This window comes from Sceloporus occidentalis, unplaced genomic scaffold, assembly GCF_023333645.1.
Source record: "Sceloporus occidentalis isolate IW3139 unplaced genomic scaffold, rSceOcc1.0.p SCAF_5, whole genome shotgun sequence".
In the NCBI taxonomy this organism is placed as follows: Eukaryota; Metazoa; Chordata; class Lepidosauria; order Squamata; family Phrynosomatidae; genus Sceloporus; species Sceloporus occidentalis.
In genome coordinates, this window is record NW_028316985.1 from 94110733 (window position 1) to 94129804 (window position 19072).

At 41.0% G+C, this 19072-nt stretch overlaps 1 protein-coding gene across 5 annotated transcripts in view; it reads left to right on the forward strand.

Moving 5' to 3' along the window:
* PROM1 (prominin 1) overlaps nucleotides 1-19072 on the forward strand; it is a 107835-nt gene that overhangs the window by 30288 nt on the left and 58475 nt on the right. For all 5 annotated transcript variants that reach the window (XM_089524763.1, XM_089524767.1, XM_089524765.1 and 2 more), the window contains exon 3: nucleotides 11915-11973. In XM_089524763.1, the coding sequence (XP_089380889.1) occupies nucleotides 11915-11973 (59 nt within the window). The remainder of the gene's footprint in view (nucleotides 1-11914; nucleotides 11974-19072) is intronic.

The window sequence follows — 19072 nt, forward strand, 5'->3', positions numbered from 1 at the left end:
TGCGCTCTGCGGAAGCTGGATCGGTACTTCTGCGTACATTTGCCGGGGCATAAAAGGGCAACGTCTCACCACCTCTTCCTGCCTGTCTGTATCGGGCCTAAGTGTGCTCTAGCACAAACCTTTGGGAGGGGTTTGGCTGGAAAAGGCTCTTCTTAAATCCAATCTACTTCTTTTCTCTTAGGAATTTTCATGGTTCTCATTCTCTTTTCTTTGTTTAGCTTCTTAATTTCCATTCAGTATCTGTATTGCTGAGGGGGGAAATAATTTGGATTGCCTCACTGCAATGGAGAACATCATATAGAAGTCCTTTGTGGCTTGTCTTCAATTTCACTAATTTCCTGGAATGCTTCTTAAAACTAGTTCATACATGCTGTTTACATCTGTATTAGTGAAAGATGTGCGTATTTGTTATATGAATGAGGTTTTACATGTGTACGTTCTTGGTGATATTTTTATTATTCGTGGTGAAAGGTGCATAAAAGCTCACATGTGTTGGCCATGAATACAGTGTATTTTATAATGATAATGTCTAAATTGAACAGAAATGATAAATGCCATGAATTGGGTGGCTGTCTTAATATAAATGGAATGTATGTTACAGAAAGTGTTAGGTTATATATTTTTAATAGGATTGAGATTTTGTAGTGGTCTGTGACCATAATAAAAGATGAACTGAACAGATTTTAAAATGCAGTTGGGAGAGTCACATATTTTTTGCATTTTACCAGTGTATGCTTATTTAAATATTTGGTATTCATCTCTTGTTATCCCCATGTATTGCAATGAGGGATCTTTTATTCCCTGGCTATTAAAGATTAATGACCTAAGAGAGCATAGTCATCAGTTTTGCAGAGGATAAATATCTGGGAAGAATTACAAACAACTAGAGTCTTGCAATTTTAGCATAAGCTAAATAGCTAAAATAATATCTGTCATATTGTGTGAACCAATATGTCAAAATAAAATACAATTTAAGCATACACTTTGGAGTTTATCGCACTGCGTTCTGAGACCGTTCTCATCACGTGATGAGAACGGAACGCATTTGAGTATACCGCACAGTATGTGTTCCAATCGGGTTCTCAGAACGCTTAAATGCGTTCCAAATGTGTTCCAGGAGGGTACAGATATGAATGTGTTCCCAGAGAGCTGGAACGGGATGAGAACGTTCCAACAGAGGTGTGTGCGGTATTCTTATGTGTTCTCAAATCCGTTCTCGCATTCCTCCGTCTCCTGATTGGCTGAAAGAATGACAGGCAGGGAGGGAGGCAGGCAGGCGAGCGACTGCAGTGAGGGAAGCTGTGTGTGTGTGAGGGGGGAAAGAAGGAGGGAGGGAAGGGAGGAAAGTTGGGACAAGTGAGAGAAGAGGAAAGAAGGGAAAGAGAGAGAAAGAGAGAGGGAAACAGGGGGGCCAGAGCAGAGATCAAGAGGGAGAGGGTCTGGCTGCTTCTGCGGGGGGCCTCTAGTGTCATGTCCAGCGGGGCTCCTGTGCTGGCAGCCTGCAGGAGGCAAGGATGGCAGGAATGCCCAGGACCTTCTCCTCCTTCCCTCCAGGAAGGAACCCACAAAAGCTCCTCTGTTTGGAGCAACACACAAAAGCAAGCAAACAACTCCCAGAATTCCATAGCAAAGAGCCAGACAAGAATTAAAGCGGGGAGGGAAGCTCACAGGCCCCACCTGGAATATTGTGCCCAGTTTTGGGCACCACAATTCAAAAAGGAGCGTGTCCAAAGGAGGGCGACTAAAATGGTGAAAGGTCTGGAAACCATGCCCTACAAGGAACGACATAGGGAGCTGGGGATGTTTAGCCTGGAGAAGAGAAGATTAAGAGGTGATATGATAGCCCTGTTTAAATATTTGAAGGGATGTCACATTGATGAGGGTGCAAGCTTGTTTTCTGCTGCTCCAGAGACTAGGACCCGGAGCAATGGATGCAAGCTCCAGGAAAAGAGATCCCACTTCAATATTAGGAGGAACTTCCTGAGAGTAAGGGTTGTTCGACAGTGGAACACACTCTTTCCTCAGAGTGTAGTGGAGTCTCCTTCCTTGGAGGTCTTTAAGCAGAGGCTGGGTGGCCATCTGTTGGGGATGCTTTGATTGAGATTTCCTGCATGGCAGAATGGGGTTGGACTGGATGGCCCTTGTGGTCTCTTCCAACTCTATGTTTCTATGATTCTATGAAGGCACACATTACATGCGCACACACACAGGAGGCAAAAGGCTGACAAGCAGCCAAAATGGGGAATTGGGATGACAGCAGAGGACTCTTCTTTTCTAACCGGTTTAAAGAGCTGCTATGGCTGCCGGGGCTCTGCCCTTGGCCCAGTCCCCTCCCTGGCAACTTGCTTTTCTTCGGCTTGAAGAGACCTGCATGGAGCTCCTCCTTCTTCCCAGCCTTGCAAAGGAGATTTGGGATGTAACTGGCAAGGCTCATCTCTCCTCATTTCTCTTTCTCCCGATCCCTCCTTCTTCCCTCCCTTCCCTCCCTCCTCCTTTCCCCCCTCTCTCTCTCACACACCCCCCTTCCCTCACTGCAGTCGCTCGCCTGCTTGCTTTCCTGCCTCCCTGCCTGTCATTCTTTCAGCCAATCAGGAGACGGAGGCGGCCTTGGTGGAATATGTTCTCGGAACGGTTTCAGGAATCGCTGTGCGGTAAAATGCAGTTCTGATCACGGTCTGATCACGTTCTAGTTTACTAATGCAGTAATATCTGTTCCAGGAAAGTTCTCATCACGTGATGATAGGAACGTTCTCAGAACGCAGTGCGATAATCTCCTTTCAGTTTGATGCACAAAATGAAAGAGCTGAAGGTATAAATACAAGATGCTTTTGTACTGGAACATCTATGTTTTCACATAGATAGTAATTCGTTATAGGAAAAAGGTATGAAACTGATGTTGAACCTGCCATCTATTTCAGAGGCAACGAAATGCACATAGTGATCACATGAAACAGGTCAATGTGCAGAATTCATGCTGTACCACAGGATTTGGCAACTATGGAAGGCCAGGGACCACATCAGTCCAGGAGACCTTGAAGGGCCTCACATCTTCCCCCACATTTTTTTTTTTTGCCCCAGAAGGCCCACCTTTGCCTCCTTGGTGACATGAGAGTCACTTTCACCATGTTGTGGGGCACAAAGGACCATGCTAGGCCTTCTTGGTCCTAAAATGGCCTGGAGACATCCAAGAACAAGGCAAAAATGCTCCCCACACTCTCTAGAGAGCATTTGGGAGCATTGAGAGACTAAAAAAAAAAACCTTTGAAACATAACAGAATTCAAATATATAACCATGGTAGTCTGTAGAATCTGTATGTAGAGAGATCTTGTTGCACCTTTGAGACTACAGGCCAATACAGACTAGCATTCAAAGCCACCTTCCGGGCGGCTGCAGGTGGCTTGAGGGTGTATCATGCACACGCCACATGCCCCCATGTTGCTCTGGAGGTGCCCAGAGCAGCTGCACGTTATCCGGTTTCCAAACATCTTGAGGGTGTGACGGTTTCATGTCGGAAGCGCCCAACATGCTGGGAAGGTGCTGTGGAAGAGCCGCTAAAGGTGGATTTTTGGCCAGTGTCACAGCAGATTGGGGCTGTGGTGTGCGGTTGCTGTGGCCCCAATCTGCCTTTGTCAGAGGCAGCTTGAAGCCGCCCCTTCAAGGATGTCTGTTTCAGCCCTAACTGAAATAAAGAAGTTGCTTCTCTAGACTTCAGTCTACTTCCTCATATGCATCTGAGGACATAGACCAAAGTCTACAAAGCCTCATGCTTCCAACCTCTTTATTTCAGTTAATCTCAAATGTGCTACAAGATCTATTTAAACAGAACAGTATGCATAATACATAGATACATAAATAAAAAGCAGCAAGTAAAAGTTTATATTGCTTTGAAAATATATTGGAATAGTTGAATCTTTCAGGTTTAATACCAACCAGGGAGGGACCCAGAGGCCCATCCTTTGGGAGTTAATTTTTAGTGTCCTCTGTCTTGGTCCACACATGACCAAGAGGGGAGTAGCCTCTGCCTGCATTGAGATCCCTCCAAACCAAACTAACTATAACACAGACAGTATCTGTAGGTTAGTCACTCGCAACACCATCACTTTTTCTTCTTCTTTATGATTTTTTTAAACATCTTTTGCTGATGAAGAAGCAAGTAGAGCTTTGAAAGCTTGCATGATATGTTTTGTTTGGCCAATAAACATATCACTGTTTTGAGGATACTGGATTTACAGTCATTTTATTTTTCTGTATGGCCAGCATGGCTACCCTCTGGGAAGGAATTCCACGGGTCCCTCAGTGTAGATGATGATGTTGATGATGATTATGAGAAGTTATTGTTGTTGATGTTGTTCTTTCTTTCCTTTCTCTCCTCAAGGCTTGTGGCAGGGTACAACATAGATTAAAACCCATAAAACCCTTTTAACATATTAAGTTAAAACACATAAACATACGACAAATTAAAATTATCCAGCACAAATTAAAAAAAACAACACATTTTAAAACTCATAGTTTTAAATTGACTAGGTAGGCCTGCCAGAAGAGATATTTTTTTTTAATTCAGATAGCTTATTCAGCTGTCAAATCTCTCAGCAGGTCATTCCACAGTTTGAGGGTGGTCAGTGAAAATGTCCTCTGGATGACAGTTGCCAGTCTAGTTTAGTTTTGACCAGTTGAAGTAAATCTCCCCCAGAGGACCTGAGTGTACAGGGCAGATTATATCATGGGAGGCAGTCCCATAAGTAACCTGGACACAAACCATCTAGGGCTTGAAAGGTAATAACCAACATTTTATACTTTCCTTCGAAATTGATTGGCAGCCAGTGAAGTGATTTTTAATACTGGGGTAATTTGATCACACCTAGATGTTCCAATAACCAATCAGGCTGCCATGTTTTGAACAGATTAAAGTTTCTGAACTTGGTACAAAGGTAACCCAATGTAGAGTGCATTGCAGAAGTCCAGCCATGAGGCTATCAGCATGTGTACTATCGTCTTTAGGTCTTCCAGGTCTAGGAAGAGGTGCAGCTAACGTATCAGCTGAAGCTGATAATAAGCACTCCTGACCGCCACGTCTATCTGGGCTGACATTTGGAGAGACGGAGCCATGCCTTTGAAGTGACAGCTCTGTGCCTTATGCTGGCAACCTGATAGATTTGAATAGTGAGCAAATGCTGTGTGAAAAACCTCTGTAACCTATGTTAACAGTCTCAGTGAGTTCATTTGAAGGCAGTCCTGAATGTAACCTGGTCTTGAACTGTTCAGAGCTTTAGAGATAATCACCAGCACTTTGAATTGTTACTGGAAATAAAGTGGCAACAACTGTAGTTGTGTTTTTTTAATAAAGCAAACAGGGTTACTTACCCCCCCCCCCCCCATTAGTTCAGCTGTTGCCATTTTTAATTGACAGGATAAATCCCATTGACATGAAATCTTAAATTTAAGCAATACTTTTACATATCCACATGCTTACCACACGTTTTGTATTGGGAGACCTTTAACCGTGGAGAGCCACTGCCCTTTAACCATATATCTTGTCCAACTAGTGTCTTTCTGGATCTGTTAAACTATAGCTCCCAACATGCCACAGACAATACTTGTGTAGAGTGACCAGTGGCTTTATATATTGTAGCTTCTTTTCAATTCCCTGTTCTGCTTTGACATTCTCCTAACACTTAATTGAACTAGCAAGGGAAAATTTACTTCCTCAGCTCTCAAATACATGTTTTTCCTCAGCTTTCAAGTGTTCCAAGAGATGAGATGATCTAGGATTTTGTATTGTGCAGATGTTCTTTTAGGGGTAGTCCAGAACAGGTTGCAAAGGCTAGACCATATATGAATAGAACCTCTTTTAAAATCTCCCCTTTAAAAAGGAAACCCAGTCCTCTAGACAGAATCAGTGCAGGCAAGTTGTGTATAGTAGCTATAAGTTTAGAAACTAGCAGGCTGAAACAGGCCGTCCTCAGCAGCACCCTCAGTTGAACTCTTGCTCTTAATCTCTTTCAATCCCTACCAGATGGTGGCCAGAAGAAAGAACTTTAGTTAGCCATAATAGGCAACGATGATCACGATGGTGGTATCCTATGGAGTTGTAAACATAGGCCTGTTACAGACTGCCAAAATAAAGCTGCTTCGGGTCTCTGTGGAGGTATGCTGTTTAAATGATGCATGGGTCCTAAGAGTCCGGAGGTCGCACCAAAGCCACACTCCATTCCTAAGCACTGGAGTGCAGCTTTGGTGCAGTTTCCGGATTCTTAGTATGCATGCATCATTTAAACAGCATACCTCCAAAGAGACCCCAAGCAGCTTTATTTTGGCAGTCTGTAACAGGCCATAGTTACTATTTTTAAGCTCTTCTTCTCATTTGTGCGCTTATTTTAACTAAATGAGCACATTGTAGAATTTTTGGCAAAGTTTTGTCTGTCTTATTCTCTGTTCTTGTAGCAGATTCCTCCATCAGGATTATGAGAAGGGAAGATGTGGGCTTCCTCCCCCACCACCTTTTTTTTTGCACGGGAAAGTAATTTAGATTAATATGTGCCCTTGTTTGCAGTGGTAGAGATCAAACATAGACTTGCCATTTAAGTGCAGATGTAGCCAAAGAGATTGTGGTGTGTTTTGTTTTAAATGTATGTGCCCTTTTATCTGTTTCACTGGTGGTATAACATGGCACAAAATTTAAGTTTGTCACAGCATGCCCCAGCAGGGAGATGCGGCCAACCAAAAGTACTTCCATTTATCAAAGTTTCTGCAAACACTGTGGTCATCAGCACACTCCATACTTTTAGGGTGCATGTTCAATTCCTGTTCAGTCATTCACCAGTTGTAAATGTGGAGGGAAAAGGCCCCATCATTTCTGATCTTCCCTTGTTGATGGGGAAATTCTGAAGAATAACTATAACTGCACTTGAAGGAATGTGGTTTCAGTGCTTTGCATAATTGACCATGCTGATGCATAGCAATAGTAATTGTGCTTGTCCTCCATACTTACCAGTGCTGACTGTGGTGGGTTACAGACCGCCATTTAGTACGTAATGAATACGTACTAGGGTTAGGAAGGGGCGGTGCTTCCGCACCCCCCTAACCCTAGTACGTATTCTGTACGTACGATATGGCAGCGGCCGTTCCTCATGGCCGCCGCCATATTTACGTATCGGACGCTGTGCGTCCGTACGTGTCGCGGCGTCTATGACGTCGCGAGTGCGCCCCTGGTGCCTCGCAGCGACATAGAGGCGCCGCTTAAAGAAGCTCCATTTTGGAGCTTCTTTTTCGGTCCGTGCGGGAGCCGCGCAGTGTGGCTGCTGCGGATCCCGCATGGAGCAGGCGGTGGCGGCGGACCGCCACAAAGCGGCGGTCTGTAACCCACCATTGTAAAAAGGACTCTTGGAGTTTTTTTAAAGTGTGGATTTGCTTTATATCACCAGACATGGAGCCTTTTCGAGTTTTGAATCAGAAAGACAAAGGTTCCTGATTCTTACTCCAACAGTACTGATTGCCAGTTTAAGAGCATTCATTATCAAAGAGGCTTGTTAGTCCTAGAATTCTTTCTTGGCACTGTTTAAAGTTTCTAGCACTTCCTAATAGGATGGAGCTTGTAATTTGATGTCTGTCCTTGTTCTTCATGCAGTTGTAAAAATGACCAAGATCATGCATGTGAACTGCTTTGAATGCTCTAAATGCGAAGGTGGTTTTATTATTTATTTTTTAAAATGAAACTGGGTTAAATTGCTAGTACAGTTTCATGCATCCTGGCTTGTTTCCTGCGTGCAAGAATCTCAAGTGCTTGAACTAGTTAGAAGTATTTTATCAGAGAGAACACTATTTCAGTGCAGGCAGTAGTGTTTAGATTTCCTCATCGTCTAGGGCACATGGGCTTAAAAGCTTTGCTATCACCAATGCTATACTGAGATGGAAGATGCTGTACACTCTGGGAAGGCTCTTTATTAGCTGAACTGTTTACTTGTCATCTACTCATCTGAAGCTTTCCTGGCAGTGGGATGGTGTTCCAATTTCTTGTGGGTACTTAGTGTCTTGGGAGATTATCACTAAGCCTTTGTTCTCTCTTGCTGTATCTTTAGGTTGTGAGTGGTGTGTTGTGTTGAAAGGCAAAAGGGTTTTGTTGTTGATGATGTTGTTTAATCGTTACCACTGGCCCAGATTCTTCTGTGTTTGTTTTAGGACATGGAGCTGACCTTTGAAAATGCAGTTCTTAGCTCAAGTAACAATTTAGCACCTTCCTAAAGAGATTCATATTATTGCAAGAGGTGTTAGTATTGCACCGTGAAAAGTATATCTGATGAGACAGATGGCATCTTTGAATGCACAAGGAAACCAGGAAAGCGACTGAGTAAAGAATTAATGTAATTAGTCCTGTGAATAAGCTTTAGAAGGTAAATCCCCTTTAACCTCTGTGATAAAACATATGCTGTGTCAAAGCCTTGGATTATTAGTCATACAAAACAGCCCCTTACATCTGCTCTGGCATAGAGTAAAAGTAATTTAGCTAATTGGCAAATGTACCATGTCACAGTTCTAGCAATAAAGCTACTTTCATAGCACTTGACAACAGAATGCTATCCCCTGACTTATTAGTCTAAACATGCAGCAGAATGAAATAGTAAGCAGATTGTGTATGGAATGATATAGTTTTGAAAATCCACAGGAACAGGCATAAACATCCTGACAGAAGAAACATTACTGAACAGGATAAAACATACACAACCTCAGTCTTTCCTCTGCTATGCTACAGGATCATGCTATTCCTTTTTGCAAGGACTATTCCAGTGGTTCTCAAACAGTGCAATGGGGGGGGGGGGGTCATGAGAGTTGGAGGCTCTGATCCCCCCCTCCTCCTCCTCTTCCAACACATTTTCATGTGTAAAATATACATATGTGTTGAGTTAAATAGTGAATTTGCTTAAATAAAACTTCTCATTTCAACAATGTTATTTCCTTATAAATTGTTAAAATATTATTATATATGAACAAGTGAATGAAAATACATGCAATTAATAAACAAAATATTTTTATTTATATATTAAAGTGGGGGGGGGCATGATGTCTGCATGTAGATGTAAAGGGGGAGGGTCCCAAGGGTAAGAAGTTTGAATACCATCGGACTATCCTCTTTTTTTTCTAACTGAGGATCATTTACAATTGGTCCCCTCATCTACACTTGGTTTCACAAGATTCTATCATTCTGCTGCGTATATATTCTTTTGTTGTTGTTCAGTAAACTATGTAGCAGGCCTTGATTTACATTATGTGTTTGGAGCAGTGGGAAAGGCTGTCATGCCCAGGAAATGGGTTGGATGGGAATAGTTAAAGTTTTCAAAACAGCAGTAAGGAATAGTCAACGTTTTGTCTCATGAGTTTGACAATTAGGAAGTAACTATTAACATGGTTGTGCTGTTTAAATACTAAATAAAAGTTAACTTATCTATGTGTTTATTTGTAGAACTAATATTAGCTGCATTCTCATCCACATAAATATCATGATGTATAAGCTTTTGGCTTCATGAAAATCCACCTTTAATATGGATTAAAACTGAATTTCATTTAAACTATGTAAAAATTCTTGACAAATAGGACTGTAAAAATGAAACTTTGTTAGAGGCTTTGTTACTTGAGTGTTATGTGGGAAGGTGACTTCAGGAACTTTAATTTTGTGGAGTGAAGCACTCATCCACTTACTTAAACATTCCCATGGCTCCAGACTGACTTTTTGCATTGGTCAGTATGATTTAGTTCCCTACCATCACAGTTTGGCATGTAATATTAAGACCCACTTGAATCCATCTTAGTGCTTGTATCTGCCACATCTGTACGGATGGCACTGTGAAAGGCAAGCCAGGTGTAACAGAGCATTATCTGTTCTGAGATCTTTGAACTAGCAGAGTCATAGAAGAAAGAGATAGTTACACTCCAACATTGTTCTAGCTCAGTGGTTCCCAACCTGTGGGTCGGGACCCCTTTGGGGGTCGAATGACCCTTTCATGGGGGTTGCCTAAGACCATTGGAAAACACCTATTTAATTACAGTTATGAAGTAGCAACGAAAATAATTTCATGGGTTTGGGTCACCACAACATGAGGAACTGTATTAAAGAGCGTGGCATTAGGAAGGTTGGGAACCACTGTTCTAGCTTAACTCTTTTAAGTGATGCTTTCCTGCCTGAAATCCATTCTAAGTTAACTACATACTTGTGCTCACAGGAAAATGTGAGCATAAATGGTATAGAGTGCAATAGTGATATCCTCCTTCTGAGTATACTTTCAGATGCCCTATGGTGGAAATTATGAGATGTAAACTTGTGTTTTGCCTGTTTGCTCATATTTCATTCACTGTGGATTTCAATCACTCTGGTATTTCTTTTAGGCCACAGTTCATCTGTCAGTTTATTTGCAATCTTTTTCATGTAGAGATTAAACTTTTTATGCGCACAGAAAAAATGGTATCTCTTCACCTTCTTCACTTGCTCTGTATCAAACAAATGTGTGTTTCAGAGTCCCTGTTAACTGAATACAAGGCATATCAGACTTCCTCCCAGCATGTACAGCACATCAAATGAGATGATTTGCTTAGTGTATATTAAGAACTGGTTTTCCTTTAACTAGTGAAAGACGTCTGTTTGTCCTAACATGCGCTTTTCCTTAGCTCTATGTCTCAGAAAGACAGATGCTTTGTTTTGTGATTGATAATTGGAAGGGCTTAATTTGTAATCATGATTACTCAGGCATGCAACTTTGTGGAAAGCCTGTTTTGGAGAAAAGAGGAGCTAATAGAAATAATACACATTTTCCTTAATATCTAGTGAAAAAGTAATATTATGGGATAGTCAGCCCCAGAGGGAGATTACCTGTGAATTCTAAACTTTTTGGCAAATTTTGGTGCCATAAGTTTCTTATAGAACAGAGGAGTTACTCAGATGGTGAAAATAATACAGGATGAATCTGGGTTGAACCTCTGGGCTCATTTGCACTATGGAATTACCCGGTGTGGAACCTGGGTTATTTGGATGGAGTTTATACTGGCCCTGACTGCACTTGGTGCAGTTTGCAAGGGGAGGGCGCAAAAACACCCACATAACCTGGTGTATTTGGCACCGGGTCCCTTGCCACTTCTTTTTTTTAAGTCCCACCACGATACGGATCTTCACTAGTGAGAACGTGCTACTGGATCAATCCAAATCACGTGGACCATTTCCTCCCTCCTCTTTCTCCTCCTCCAGTATGAAAAGCAATGTGAATGGAGAGTTTAAATTGTGGTAAACATAGTGGGAACTATGAGCCTAATCGATTCGGTATGGCATTGCCGAGGAGACCTAGATCTCCTTGGTAAAAACAAACAAACATAAGTGTGAATGATCCTCTGTTGTTCACATGCATCCTGAATGCACGTGATTAAGGGGCTTTTTGGGGGGGAGCTGTCAAAAAAACCATTTAATCTGGGTTAATCAATACTGGGTTTTTTTCCCATGTTTTAAAAAAAGATTGGCATCATCAGTAGTGTGAATAACCTACACAAATACACTCAGGATTAAACTGTGTGAGTTTTGAATACATTTTGAATACATTCACATTTTCAACTCGATGTTTATTTGAGTACTGGTAAGGGTCAGCAACTGAACTTGCAAGATGCACAGAGATGAGGTTCCATAGTGGGAATAACAAACCCAGAATGCATGAGTGAGGTTATTCGCATTATTCCACTAAAAAAGACATCTGAATGACCCTTAATCTCTGAGTGTCAGAATGCATGCAGAATGAGCCTAAACAGGCACAATGGGGGTCCATTATTTTACCAACTACCATTGATAATTGATTAGCACTGGAATAATGTTTAAAGGAATTCATTTACAAAATTACGTATTTTGAGATTATTTCTAAAATCTGGGAAATTCCTGTTTATTTTCAGATCTTATCAAAAAACTGGCACAGCAATCATTTGGAAGTAAGCCGGGTGATTATCAAAAGGTAATGTCTCTATTTTTGCTAGTGATAGTGGTGAATGTGTGTTTACATAACTAGATAACTGGATGTTAACAATGATACATTTTTTAATCTCATGAATAAAAAGTTTCCAGATTTTATTGTGCCATATGGTTTCATAAATACAGTCAGCCCTCCCCTTACGTGGGGGATCCGTTCTGGACTCGCTGCATCAAGGGAAAAACCACGTAAGCTTCTGCCCCATTGAAAACAATGGGGTGTGTGCACACGGCACATGCACCATTCATTCACTTGTACTGCGGCTTCAGAGTAAACTAAAAGCTGTGTAAAGGAAGCTTGTATAACTTTCTGCCTAGCTGCCATGTAATCCATAAACAGATGTGTTCCCAAAATAAATAAAAATGAATGTATAGTTGACCCTCTATTTTCACGGGGGATCCTTTCCGGACCCTCTCCCCCTGCAAAAATGTAGGCTCGTGCACATTCAAGTCCCATAGGCCTAAATGGGGCATACCCACCATTGAAGAGGTCGCCCCTCCACAGATATTCAATGTCGCGGATCTCAGATCCGTGAGTTAGGAGGGGTGATTGTATTAAAAAATTGGACAAATTTAAAGAAGAAGGAACCCTTAATTCTTTTTTTTAACACTCCTTTCATTATGAGCCATTTGAATGGATGGGAAAATACCATCCATGAGTAAGGATACTCAGGCAAACTGAAGTACATGGCTTGAAGTTTACCGTGTCCATGTGCCCTGTATTTGCCATCTGATATTGGTCTCAGTGTGCTTTTTAATGACTCATTTCGTTTCTTTACCAACTCTGAAAACTCTTTCTACATTATATTTTAAGGTAACTCTTCCAGGTAGCATGTTCCAAACAGAAGAATGTATATAAAAGAAGACTGTGCATTTACAAAGGTCAAATGAGCTTCATTGTGTTCAAGTGTTTCTCACTGCGATCAGTAATGGCACTAAGCAGGGACGTAGCCAAGGGGGGGGGGGGTTCTTGGGGTCCAGACCCCCCCTTCCATTAGAAAAATGAATGGTGTGTGCTGCTGCGCCGCCACACCCAAGCCCCATTATAATGGTAGCACTTAGTCTGGACCCCCCCCCTTCCTAAAATCCTAGCTACGTCCCTGCACTAAGGGCAGACACATGTCCCTGAAAGAAAATATGGCTACTACTTTAAGTTTTCATCCTATAACCAGTTACCACAAGTGCCTGCTACATGTGCTTTAGAGTGCACATAGCTTATGAAAACCATAATATTAAAAGATGGATTTTTTTAAAAAATGAAGTAATAGGTATGAAGGGCTACAGCCCAACTCAAAACTGAGGATGTGCTCCTGCATTCTTTTGTCATATACAAGGGTCTTATGGCAGATTGAAGAAAGTGTTCCTGGTTAATGGAGATCTTAAAGACAACTAGTGTGATTTAAATTTATGTAAATTTACAGCACTTTATAAATAAAGGTTAATAATAATAATTTATTGAAAAGCATAGTTGATTAGATTTATTGACAATCTTATTAACAATTGCATGGATATTTTTATTTATGGCCATAGACCAATAAAAGAAGATATTGTTTACAAAATTTAAGAATCACATTAGATTAAAACAGTATAAAAATATAGTATAATAAACAACTTAAAACATATGATGAGTATTAAAAGTTTCAAATAGAGATATAGAGGTTAGTAAGAATACCTTCCTATGCCATCTGTTCTCTAGTGCTAATCATAGTTCTTCGTATATTAATTTTAATTGTTCTTACTAAATGCTATATGTTAATTTGAAACTTTCCATGTTCAGCATATAAACTTATGTTTTAAATTGTTCTATACTGTTTTTATATTGTTTTAATCTAATGTGATTCTTAAATTGTGTTGACTGTATCTTCATTTATTGGTCTATGACTGTAAATAAAAATATCCATCTATTGACAATTGATTTAAAACAATTTGATGCTTTTCATCTTTCAGTACTGTATGCTAAACCCAATAAGAATGACAACCAGGTACAGGTTTTGGTTGTGGGTCTTTTGTTTGCTTGTTGAAAAGCATAGGTTTTTTTTAGTGTGCTTACAGCTTGAAAAACATTGTCCTTCATGACCCATTTCCTTAGCTGTTATGTGGGTTCCCTACTTATGGTCCTTAGTACAAATGAAAAACTATGGACTGTTACAAACTGCCAAAATAAAGCTGCTTCGGGTCTCTTTGGAGGTATGCTGTTTAAATGATGCATGCATCCTAAGAATCCAAAAGCTGCACCAAAGCTGCACTCCAGTGCTTAGGAATGGAGTGTGGCTTTGGCGCGACCTCCGGACTCTTAGGACCCATGTATCATTTAAATAGCATACCTCCAAAGAGACCCGTAGCAACTTTATTTTGGCAGTCTGTAATAGGCCTATGAATGGCTTTTAAGAACATGGGAGTGTCGCTGCATCTGAAAATCCTGGTGAGAAATCTGTACCTAGGACAAGAGACTATGGTTAGAACAGAATACAAAGAAACAGAATGGTTCCCAATTGGCAAAGGGGTCAGACAAGGCTGCATTCTATTACCCTATCTGTTCAACTTGTGTGCAGAAAATATATGGAGAGCAAGCTTAGACTCAGAAAAAGGAGGAGTACAAATAGGAGGAAGGAATATTAACAATCTAAGATCATGTGGATGAAATGCTACTAGCAGAAAGTATCTTAACCTTGGAGCATTTACTAAGGAAGGTCAAAGAACAAAGTGCAAAGGCAGGATTACTGCTGAACATAAAGAAAACAAAAATAATGACTTCAGAAGACCTACATACATTCAACCCAGACAACAAGTAAATCAAAATAGTAAAAGAGTTCCTGTACCTTGGATCAAACATCAATCAGAATGAAGACTGCAGCAAAAACATCAGAAGAAGACTAAGAATGGGGAGGGCACCTATGAAAGAGCTAGAAAAGATCCTAAAGAGTAAAGATATACAGTAGAGCACTAAAGTCAGCATCATCCAAGTCATAAAATAAATAAATGTATGCATGTGAGAGCTGGACAATAAAGAAAGTGGGAAAAAAGAAAACCAACTCATTTGAGATGTGGTGTGGAAGGAGAGTGCTGAGGATACCATGGAGATCCAGAAAGACAAACAAGTGGGTCCGAGAACAGATCGAGCCTGAAATCTCCCCAAAGCCAAGATGATCAAATTGAGACTGTCATACTTTGGTCACTCATTAAAAAAGACAATAGAAAAGGTGGAGGGCAGTAGAAAAAGAGGAATACTGTACACTAAATGCCTAGACTCAACCAGGGAGTTCATGGGCAAAAATCTACAAGAATTAAGCAAAGCAGAGGATGACAGGGGGTCTTGGAGATCAATGGGATTGCCATGAGTCTAGGTTTATTTGAGGGCTGTTAACAACAACAAACAAATATAATGCCTTCTGTGTGTTACACAAGACAAGTGTATAGGAAGAGGAAAGTGGAGAGGGATTATTAAAGCCAGTTTTGTAAATCTCTGTGCATCTTTAAATAAGTATTCAAGTAGTTCTAGCTGACAGTTTAGGAAGCAGATGCTCATTGACTTATTTAAAGAGGGAGAGACAAAGTGTGACCCTGGGGTTGCAGGTAGCCCCCAGTTCTGTTTTTGTAGTCTTATCAAGCCCTTAGAATATCCTTTCTCTGGCAGAGAAGGAGGATGAATGGCTTCTTCTGGAGTGATGGTCCCAGGGACATCTTTAGGGGATGTGCAAGGTGTGGGCTGCACATAATGGGGACAACACCAGTGTTCCTCAAACATGCTATAATATTTGCCTGTGTCCCTTTAAAATGCTGGAGCTCAGTAGAAGAGATGGTGTGAGTGAAGCGAAACAAAGTGGGAGGAGAAAGACCTCAGTTTTTTAAATTTAAAATTATTATTTTAATTGAACTTTCTTTAAAAACACCACAGCCTATAAATTTTTTCACTTTAACCACATGAAAGTATGTACATGTAAACACACTGAGTCCGTGTGTATGACATTGTAATTTAAAGGTATAATTTTGATTGTATTAGTTGTTTATGTCACAACTATTGCCATTACATTCAGTGATATATGGGAATTACGATTTATAAGTAACATTAGTACAAAGAACATGACTAAGGATTCTGTGTGGTGTGGTATGGGAGGAGTTCAGTTGTGGGGTTGACACCATGAGTTACTACACTAGGTGACACCAAGCCTAATGCTGCCACTGACAGGTCCCTCTCACTAGTCAATATTCTGTTTTTAAAACCACCCACTTACAGTTGGCATGCTTTCTTCCTTTCTTTTGTGGCAGTTTTGGCAGTCTGTGTTTTCTTCAGAGGATCCCAAGAGCAGAAACTTTGACTGCAGACCTGCTGACATTGTTCAAATCATTTAAAGAGAAAGTCATCTAAAACACTATAATAGATGTGATTCTTTTTTGGGGATTTGTAGAACTCCTGAGCTGTGACTCCCTACTTTGTGGAAGAAACAGCAACAAACCTCTCCTGAACTGGGCTTAGATACAAAGACTACAGAAACTGATAGAAGCCTGCCTCAATTGAGAAGGAAGCTTCTAATAAAACCCCAAATTCTTCCCTGGCTTGGGACAAAGTTCAGTCAGAAAGATGCATGACACAATCCTCAGAAAGCCATAGGACAGTTATTTCTAATATGGGTTGTACCCTGATGTATTGCTATTGAGAATGTCAGGGTGTCAGAAAGAGAGAGAGAGAGACATAGTCCTTCTCCCTGTATAACATGGTGCTTGACAAGGAAGGGGGAGATCTTTTGGGTCAAGGGCTGACAGGGATGGATGACAGGATTAGGTATGGACATTTTCACAAGTGCTTTGAGAGGATCAGGGAAAACTGAGTTCTATTTTTTGGGAAAAAATGAAAATCTTAGTTAATGTCCATGTTACTCTGTCCTTTATATTCCCCCCCCCCCCCCCATTAAAACAGATATGGAGCAGGAAGACAGAAGTGTTCCCAGTAGTATTGCACTCCTGTAAAAGGGTGTGTGTGTTTTAAAGTAATATGCTCAAATTAGCAAGGGACATAGGTGTCCCAATAATGATGTATATAAGAGCCAAGGGAGAGTTAGTGCAGTATAGACAATGAGCTATGAATAGGTTCAAAACCTGCCTTTTCAGTGGACTCACTGTTTGGTGGCTAGGACAAAGACATACACTGTCAACCTCAGCCTCCTGTTTGGAGTATGCGGATACCAGTAATGCCTTTGTTTAGAGGTTTGTCAGGCTTACACAAGGGGAAAGATAAAGTATTTTGAACACTCTGGAGAAAAGTATTACTGCATCATCTTGGTCCCTGGTAAGTTATTTTTCACAGGCTGAAACACTTTAAGAACTGCTGAAACACAGTAAAAGGGAACATTTATTAAACCTTCATGTTTCATGAACTTGGAAGTCCTAATGCCTTTTAATTACTTTAATAATTGTAAAACCATGCCAGTAATGTTTCTTTGTCCTTCCCTTTGACTACACATTGCATTATGTTTTCCATATTTTTAATTCACTCATATCAGAAGAAATAAAAAGGGAATAAAGAGTCTAGAGAAGCACCTTAAAGCAGGAGTCGGGAACTTAGGTTTTGAGGACTCTGGCTACCTGTTCTCCCTTGCCCACAATACTTTCATGTTGCAGTTTGCCTGCTTCTGTGTATACGCTCTCCACCTCCATCCCAGAAGATTGCTTCTCCTAAGACTTAGTTACTGTCAGTAAAGTTTTAAGTTAAAACACATAAAATTTATTGGCTCCACTCTTTTGGACCTGTTCACCACTGGAAAGCAGCCCCTGATAACATCTCTGATAGTAAATTCAGCTCCAGACTGAAATAAGATCCACACTTCTGTCTTAAAGACTGACACATTTTATTTGGCATAAGATTTCCTGGGCTGTAGCTACTGCATAAGTGGACATGCCAAAATAAAATATGTTTGGCTTTGATGGTTTTGTCCTCCTGCAATTCTGAGGTGAGACTTGTTTGCTGAGGTGTCAGAAAACAACCAGAAATGTTTACTCATGGTCATGCCTCCAAAACAAATAGCTCCTGACACTTGCATCATAGGTCCAACACACTACAGAAATAATCCAGTTTGAGACCTCTTTGACTGTTCTGGCTCAGTGGGAATTGTAGTTTATTGTGGGACCAGAGCTCTCTGATAGAGAAGGCTAAATGTCTCACAAAATGACAGTTCCCTAGCATTGAGCCAGGGCAGTTAAAGCGGTCTCAAACTGGATTATTTTTGCAGTGTGTTTTGGACCATAGAGATTCCTCCTTAAAATTTTAAATAAGTGTTCTGCAAAGTCATGGAGGGTTTGGAGTACAGAGGAGAAGGTCGCCTGGACACAGTGCTGGAAGACATCTCCTTCAATTTTACACTTTTCTGTTCACTACTCCCTTAAGGGGCTTGTGGGGACTTGCTCAGAGGAAGTAAGTCAGAGACTTGCCTCTGGAACTAGCTAGTAGCCAGGAGCCCTCTACATAACTAGAGTCCCAGTTGATTGAGCTTGCTAACAGAGTTTGGGGACAAAGGCCAGGCCCACAGGGGTTCTTTACACTGGTGTTTAACAGAGGAAGCCCACAGTCTTGTTCAGTGCCTCCTTAAAACTTCTCAATATAGACACTGAGGGACCTGCTGCAGTCACTGCAACATTTGTAGGATGTTTGTCATCTTAAAAATAATAATAAGTTTTATTTATAAACCGCTATTCTGCATTGATCATAGTGATGTACAGATGTAGGGAACTTCATCTGCACTAAGTGCAAATTGGTAATCCTCTTAGAAGAGAAAATACAGCAGCTGGAGGCCCAGGTTGCTACACTTCAACATCATAGGGAGCAAGAGGTTTTCCTGACCAGAATGGACCAGATGGTCCTGGACGGGAAACACACAGAGGAAGTTGCTGGGGAGGAGGAGGTCACTTCACATACAACAGAAGTAGATAATTGGAGGAATGTCACACACATAAGTAGAAAAACCAGGGAACGTTCTGTGAGCTTGCAGCTACAGAATCTACTTGAAGTTCTCTCTATTATCAAGGATAATGAGGAACAGCAGCAGGGACAGACTTCAGGGAAAGAGCAGGGGACCCTGAGAGTACTACCAAAG